This window comes from Macrobrachium nipponense, chromosome 39, assembly GCF_015104395.2.
Source record: "Macrobrachium nipponense isolate FS-2020 chromosome 39, ASM1510439v2, whole genome shotgun sequence".
NCBI classification, from domain to species: Eukaryota; Metazoa; Arthropoda; class Malacostraca; order Decapoda; family Palaemonidae; genus Macrobrachium; species Macrobrachium nipponense.
The window spans coordinates 36,129,612-36,137,970 of NC_061099.1; the positions used below are offsets into that span (position 1 = coordinate 36,129,612).

At 38.6% G+C, this 8,359-nt stretch overlaps 1 protein-coding gene across 3 annotated transcripts in view; it reads left to right on the forward strand.

Moving 5' to 3' along the window:
• Positions 1-5,725, forward strand: part of LOC135210298 (unconventional myosin-VI-like) — a 95,133-nt gene extending 89,408 nt beyond the window's left edge. For all 3 annotated transcript variants that reach the window (XR_010313492.1, XM_064243181.1, XM_064243182.1), the window contains 2 exons: positions 3,574-3,762; positions 5,641-5,725. Coding sequence is in view for 2 of the 3 variants with exons in the window: in XM_064243181.1 (XP_064099251.1) it covers positions 3,574-3,762; positions 5,641-5,718 (267 nt within the window). In the remaining variant the exon portion in view is untranslated. The remainder of the gene's footprint in view (positions 1-3,573; positions 3,763-5,640) is intronic.
• The last annotated feature ends 2,634 nt before the right edge of the window (positions 5,726-8,359 follow it).

Here is an 8,359-nt window from a genome sequence, read left to right on the forward strand (position 1 = left end):
AGTGATCGACTTCGCATGCGAAGTGTGTGTGAGAGAAATATGCTTGAAAATAGTGAGCAATAAAGAAGGGAGCTTAGCACTATTACGTTACATCTGGGAAAGAAATTCAGTGGCTTAACTGAAATCCGACATTTGATCTAGTTGAATGAACCAGATACCAGATGTGACCTTGAAGACCTGTACAGGAGCACGAACTCTCTCTCTCTCTCTCTCTCTCTCTCTCTCTCTCTCTCTCTCTCTCTCTCTCTCACACACACACAGATTGGCAAACAAAAGGGATTAGTATTGTGGAGAACTTGCAGCTTCCGGTTAATTACACCAAAAATAGACCTTTTTTAACGTACGAGAACCGTGCAGTAAGGATGGTTTTCCGGTCTCTGCTCTTTAGAGAGAGAGAGAGAGAGAGAGAGAGAGAGAGCACTCATCATGCATCGCTCTTGATGTTTGTCTTTTTGGGTGGCAAACCTTGTTTAGGAGCAGTTGTGTGGTCGTGACCTTTCGTAATTTTGTTCCACTGGTGGTGGACATTCTCTCTCTCTCTCTCTCTCTCTCTCTCTCTCTCTCTCTCTCTCTCTCACACACTGAGGTGCGTTGTCACTTTGCGTGATGAATATGTATACGCAATTGGATCATTGTACTCGGAGAACAACTGAATTTTATTTGGTTATTGCCTGGCGTTGTCGTCTCGATCATACACTTCTAGATCCTCTCGTATCTTTTGTGTGTTTCTTTTTCGTTGCTCATGTCTATTGAGTTCTGCTGTTTCTTTTTATTTATTTATTCTTGTTTTCTTTCCTTCGCGACAGCAATTCTTGCCTTTCCAAGCTGCTTGATTTTAATTGATTTCGAAATGTGGGGTCAACGCTGAAAAGAAGGATGGTTTTTATTTATAATCTTGTTTTTTTTTTCAGTAGTCATTAAAGTTATGAACCAAATCTGTTTTAGGCCTATGTAGGAGTTGTGTGCGCAAATGAATTTGAATACCCAAGAGTCGTATTTTAGAAATTATGACACTTAGAAGTGAATAAACTAATTTTAACCTTTATTTATCTACTTCTACTGACTGTAACCTTTAATGATGTGTTCCGAAATAAAAACGTATGCAATCAAACACGCGATGAGAGCATTCATACTAAAACTTTATAAAGCGTTCAGGTGAAAAAAATGTAGCTAAAAATTAAATATAATATGTGTTTGTGCGTGTAGCTTTTTGGCATTTTTTGTCTTGAACACATATAATATTTGCAGCAGTCTTCTTGTCGCTGTTTCTTCGTTTTTCATTAGTTTGGAGGCATTGCTTCGCATCATTGCTAGAGTTCTTTATCGTCGAAGATGTGGCAAGAGGCATAACGACCTCGTGGAATTCTGTAGACGTGGCAATAGCGCCCGAGTGTGATGTTATCAGGCGGTTTATCGGTGCGATATCACGCGCATCAGGGGCGGCATTTGAGGAGGTTCCACTCCCCTTTTTCGCCGGCAAGAGGAGACGAAAGTCGCCAGTTCCTTCCTTTTGCTTGCAGCTTCTTCAGCGAAGGCGTTAGAGGAGCAGGAACACGAGGTTTGTGATTTTGTGGGCGTTTTGGACGTACTATTGACGACGAGTGTTGCCATATTTGCATCCCGTGATTTCAACGGTCTTGCGACACTGAGGTTTTCGTGAATACCCTACAAATGTCGGAGTCGTCTTCGGGGTATATATTCAGCGTCCATTGCATGGCTCAAGGCCCGAGAAACATATAACGGTTACAGCTAGTATTAGTGTTCGGTGATTTGAAAGTTAAGCACTTTCCCTGGTGATCTTAACCATATTTGTGGCTATAATATTCAGCACTAGTCAACGGCATGCCGGGTAGTATACATTCCATATCCGTAACGTTACTATAATCGGATCGTGATGAGTTTAATCTTCCTACAATCTTAAGGAGTCTGACTGATAAGGCCATCGGTGTAATTAAGTGACACAGACATCAGGATTTTGATTTATAGTCGTAGAAGAAATAAGAAGGCAACTCTCTCTCTCTCTCTCTCTCTCTCTCTCTCTCTCTCTCTCTCTCTCTCTCTCTCTCTGCTTTATACTTTTTATGGTTTAAAATACATAAATTACTAATTTTCATTGAATGGCCTTGATGTAATGCATATGTTTGCATTTATTTACATTAATTCACATAAAACCGTAAGGACGTGTTTTCGTAGTCATCCTATCATGAAAATTAAGCCAACGTGGATCTGGTCTCTAGTTGGATGGGTGCCCGCCCAGGGCAATATAGTAGACTCCGTTGGTACACAAACTCCTTGAGTATAAGGGTCAGGGAATGGGGTTAACAGCTCCACAAGAGAATGACGTGTATATATATATATATATATATATATATATATATATATATATATATATATATATATATATATATATATATATATATATATGTGTGTGTGTGTGTGTGTGTGTGTATTTATTTATTTCATGTTTATTGTATATGATTTATTTCTATTTATTTGATGTATTGCAAACGGTTCTTCATGGAAAAGTTGCACAAGTATATACTACCAGTTTACAACTGGCCGTGCAAAACATCGTTTTATTAAAGAAAATATACAATATTTTAAAAATTTTTTTTAACAATTACATTCAGAATTTTATCCGATGAGAGTATTATCATATTTCTTGTAAAAATACATAGCCAGCTCAGATTCTACACATCTTGGTTTTTTATTTTTATTATATTACATTACTTAAATTTACTATGTTATACATACATATACCCATACCTACGTATACACTGTATATACATACTCATTTGGGAATGTCCGAAGTCTTTGGAATGGTCGGTACTATTGTGTCGATTGTTCGAGACTCTCCAGTAGTACTATCCTATCCATCACTTTAAAGATTCTCTTTCATTGATAATTCCCGAAGTAGCGTGAACTCGGTATTAAACCACATTTGGTAGTTTAATGATTGTATATAAATTATGGTGATGTGATAAAAAAAAATTCACACACACACTTACATATGCAGTTGCCTTCGTGTCCTATGATGTCACGGAATTATATACATAAATAACCATTGTTGCTAAGACATTACGTGAGTTATTTATGTTTGTCTTTGTATTCAGCTGTGAAATATTTTTCCTTCTTTACAAGACTTTAAACTGTCACTTTTTCGTGTGAAGTGATACCGATGTGTCACCTGAAGACCTTTTAATTTTTTTTTAAATCACACAAAACACCTTTCTTGACGAATATTTGAAAAATAATTAATTTATAAAATCACTCGAAACACCATTAATGACAATTTTTTACCTCACAAAACACCTTTATTGAATATTTACAAATTAGATTAATTTAGAAATAACTTTTAAACACCATTTATGACAATTTTTTTTTACCTCACAAAACACCTTTCTTGAATATTTACAAATTAAACTAATTTATAAATCACCTGAAACACCATTTATGACAATTTTTTAACTTCACAAAACACCTTTCTTGACAAATATTTAAAAATTAAACTAATTTATAAATCACTTGAAACCCACTTTACAACAACTACTAAAATTTCAATTTCGTTTGCAGGGTATGGAGGGGACCCAGAAGGTGTGGGTGACCGATCAGACCCATGGCTTCATCTTGGGCAACATCACAGACCTCACCAGCGAAGGGGTGACGGTGCAGCCAGTGGCCAGAGGCAGCAAACCTGTTGCAGTCGACTATGAGAGAGTTTATCCTGCTGAAGAAGATGACTCCAAGATGTGGACGACAACTGTGAGTTGGCTGCTTCTCTCTCTCTCTCTCTCTCTACTCTCTCTCTCTCTCTCTCCTCTCTCTCTCTCTCTCTCTCTCTCTCTCTCATTCCTTGCACCAAGTGTGGTAGTAGTCTTGTGAAATTTTCAGCCAAAAGAGTATGCGGTTTGTGTTTGTAGTGATGTATAATAATACAGTAATGAGATGAAGACCCTTATCTTGTGTTAAATATTGGTACTACAGTACATTGTTGTCTGTAGGTCAGTCTAAATGTATACTACGAAGAATGAACATAGTTATGTTCCAGAGTAGTCAAGTTTAACAAAATTCATAAATAAACAAAAAGAAAAAGGGAGTTCAAGAAAAGGAAGTAGAGTATAGTAGGCTTTCATTGAGAATATTGCAACCTTCTAAATGTCACTGTAGAAGATTAGATTTGTGATTTAAAGACCAAAAACCTAATGATTGGTGTCACACTCTTTGTAAGTTCTTTTCAGAAAAGAAATTAGGTTGACAAAACGTTATCCTCTTATGTAAAGACTGATCAGTGCTAACTGTTAATGGTCTTTTACCTAATTGAAATAACATGATTCATTGTATGCGGTGCACTGTAGGCATTACCTAAGGTTCTTTCCAGTGTGCCTTCAACCCCTAGCTGTAACCTCTATCATTCCTTTTACAGTACCTCCTTTCATATTCTCTTTTCTTCCATCTACTTTCACCTCTCCTGACAATTGATTCATAGTGCAACTGCTTTGAGGTTTTCCTTCTGTTACATCTTCCAAACATTTTACTCTCAATTTCCATTTTAGCGTAGAATATCCTCATAGGTTACAGTGCTTGGACTTTGGCGTAAATTCTATACGTATTCAATTCAATTCAACTACTATATGATTAGTTTCTTTTTATTCACTTTGTACGGTGTGGACTCTAATGCTTAATGATGTATCCATTGAGTCTTTTATCACTTCTTTGAATAAGCAGTCAACATAACTGCTTGAATCTAAAGTAATTCGTATTTCTGTGTGTAAGTTAAAAACTAAAGTTCACTTTTTCCTAAGATGGTTTTCGAATAGATTGAAACTTATTCAGTTTTGTACTCTTTAACTTATACATTTCTGTTCATTTATCTTTTTGTGATTTCTTAAGTGTTAATTACGATATGTAAAGCGCATTTGGCTTTGTTTGCCTTGTGTGCTATTTTGGTTCATATTTTCTATGGGTTTCAAAGCCTTCTTGAATTAACCAACTAAAGAAGTATATTAAGAAATAAAGTTGTACCATATCTGATCTTTTTAACAATTTATGTTGGAAAGGTATGCATCGTTAAGTCATCTACACTTTAACTTTCGGATTATTGGTATCCATTTAGCAGACATATAACATTTCTCAAGGATTTTTTGTCTGCTTTCCAATATCCATTAATAGAGTAGTATTTAAAGAACATGATAATGTTTTAATTGTATAGTAGCTCAAATGTTTAAATTGAATAGATGAATTATTTTTATGTAGTTGGCATTCTTCGTCTATGACTTGATAGGCTTGATAGGTAATATTTATGGCATTCTTTGTCTATGACTTGATGGGCTTGACAGGTAATATTTCGTAATCATACAAAGTCCTACTTCTTTCAATTGAAAGATAAGTTATTCGTTCCAGCACTTTTCCTGAAAACTGTTGTTTCTGTTAAAAGAATGCTGGACATAAGGTGAGTGGAATTGTTCTTGAGAATAAAATATGCCTTACATTAAACTGTTATCAGGAAGCCAGCAGAAGCCGGCAGTCTATGATGAAAGTTAGAACTGCAAAAGTTAGATTACTATTTCAAAAGTTAAGATCATTTAAAGCAAAAATAGCCAATACATGATGTGATTGTTTTTTTTCTCTTTCTTTTTCCAGGTGCCCTTATGTACCTCAATGAAGCTACGCTTCTCAACAACGTTAAATTACGATATAGCAGAGACAAAATTTATGTGAGTTGTCCTTTTCTGTTCGTGGGTGGTGTTGTTCAAGTGTGAGAAACTAATCATTGTTATCAATATATTTGAGTCCAGTCTATTTTGTGTTATTTTTTTTATGCTCATCAGCTGTCTTTATTCCCTTTCAGACATAGTGGCTAACATTCTCATAGCAGTTAACCCTTATTTTAGAAATTCCTAAATTATACTCATTAGATACGATTAAGAACTATCAAGGCAGATCCCTGGGGCAGATGCCTCCGCATGTCTTTGCAATAGGTGAGTGAGTGACAGTTCCTCTACAGCTGCTTGTTTCACTGCCATTTGGTGTCTCTAATCATGTAAAAGATAAGTTGTATGTAGATTTATGGATTAATTTTTAATTAGAATATACAATACAGTACTTGAGTTCTAGAGATATTAATTCAATAGCACTCTAAACTTTAGTCAATCAGATGGCTGCTTCGATGGATATAAACTTTGTATGTTACTGAATAAAACTTAGTTTTATTGTAGTCTTACCGAACAATTATAGAGCCGTGATTTCCACGAGCGGCAGGATACTAAATTCAAATTTAGCGCGTCGGCGTCGCCAACACTGGTGGTGATGACGTCATCTCCTCACTCGCGGGAGAACCCAGGTACAACTGCCCAGGTGAATCCAATTCTTTTCCTGCCGGCGTCCGTCCGTGAACATCGGTGGTCGGTGCGGTTGGATGACTTTGCTTCGCTTTTTTTTCTGGTGGAATTGATCTTCGGAATTGGTGAAGTACTCTTTTTGGCGTTGTTGTTATTTTGCTTTTTTATTTAAGGCGTTGCCATGTCGGATTCTAGTCCGTCGGGAGTTAGGTTTTGCATCTCAGGATGTAAAACTAGATTATCCAAGTTAGAATATGATTCTCACACTATATGTGTTAAGTGTAGGGGACAGGTTTGTTCAGCAGATCGAACATGTAACGAGTGTAGTGATTGGACTGATTCTCAATGGAAGTTTTTTAGTTCATACTCGGAGAAATTAGCTAAAGACAGAGTTAGAAAAGCAGCGCTTAGGGAAAGTAGACTTAGCTCTGCTTCGTCTTGACGACTTGCATTCTGTTCCTTCTGTTTTCCTCCCCAAATTGTTCATGTCTCCTTTAAAAACCTACCTTTCCCATCTATTCCTCCATACTAACTCCCACTTCTCCGGCTTCCCGGTTGTAGTTTCTTCCGACCACCATTGCCACAAGTTTCTGGAAATCGAGGTTAGATCAGAAAATTTTTCTTCGGTACTAGCGAATACGGTTTCTTGCAAACTTGGTAATTCAGGTTAAGACGTTTTTGGAGTGAAAGCGACCTCAGGTAAGAGTGTAGTTGGCGGGTGGCGTCTGGTCTTGTCCGACCTGACAGTCTCCTCGTCAAAAGGGTCAACTGTCCAGCTCCCCCGTCCCACGGGGAGAAAGAACATACCGGAACGTCCAAGGGAGTCGATTCGGGAATTTGCCCACAGACAATGGCGCCCTTCTTGTTGAGCCCTGTGCTGCCTCCCAAAAAAACAGGGACTCGGTTAAGTCGGGAATTGGAAAGGGTGTTGCGGTCAAGACGCCTTTCGAATGATTCAAGTGATTCGTCTCTCGGTCGCGGCGACGCTCTTTGGCGAGATTCGCCCATGTTTCTCGCGTCCCACTTAAAGAGGCGTTCAGGAGCCGCCGATTCTTGCCTCCTCCCCAGTCAAAGACGGTATAAGGAAGCCTGAGAAGTAGGGTTGCGCCGCGGCCGTTAAGCAGGCTCTCGTTGTCGCCTCAAATTGTGTCCTTTTTTCGGCTCCACTTACTAGTAGAAGATTGTGGTTTTAGCGCTGTCAAGCTAGCAGTTTCTAAGGGTGTTTCTTTTATGGCGCTTTTTCGGTATGTTACGCCCTGATGCGCCTGTTTCGCCCTCGAAGTTTCGGCGGGTGGGCTCCGCAAGCGAGGCGCAAGTAAGTTTTTCCGCCATCCTGCTGAAACATTTCGGCTTAGGCTTTCCAAGCCTACGTTAAGGGTGTTTTGACTTCGTGCATCTGGCGCCTTTGCGCAAGCAGAGTTAGAGATGTTAACCAACTCGGATGAAGTGAGTCCAAGGGTGGTTCTCGGAAACCTTCAGATCCGCGTTGTAGTTACGTTCTACTTCTTCGGCCTTGGTATCGGAGAATGAAAGAAGAAGCTCGAGGAGGAGGATTTCACATCACCTCTCGTGTTATTCCACGTCTCCTTAGGATTTTTCTTAAGGTATCTTATCCAAGATTATTATTTGAGAAAGGGCTTCCGGAATCCGGCTCCCCAACTTCGAACTTTTTTTGATGAGGAAGGAAAAAGGAAAACTTCAGACCCTCTCCTCCCAAAACTTGGGTTACTATCTAAAAGGCGGTTTAAGGATATTCGTTGGAAAGAGACGGAGAAAAGGGAATGTCTATGAAAAAGAGACTTAGGGAAGGCTCTTTTTTGCTTAACCTCCCTCTAAGTTGCCTGCCTTAAGGAGGTAATAGGTAAGGCGTTTTATGTAACTGGGGAAGCGTCCCTTTCTCTAGGGAGTTTCTGCCTCCTCCCAGGGAGGACTTCTCCAGTTTAATCGAACTCCTCCTAGAAGATTCTGCTTTCGCCGCAGCGAAAGTTTTCTTTAACAGCGCCTGAGTTGGAACCACGTTG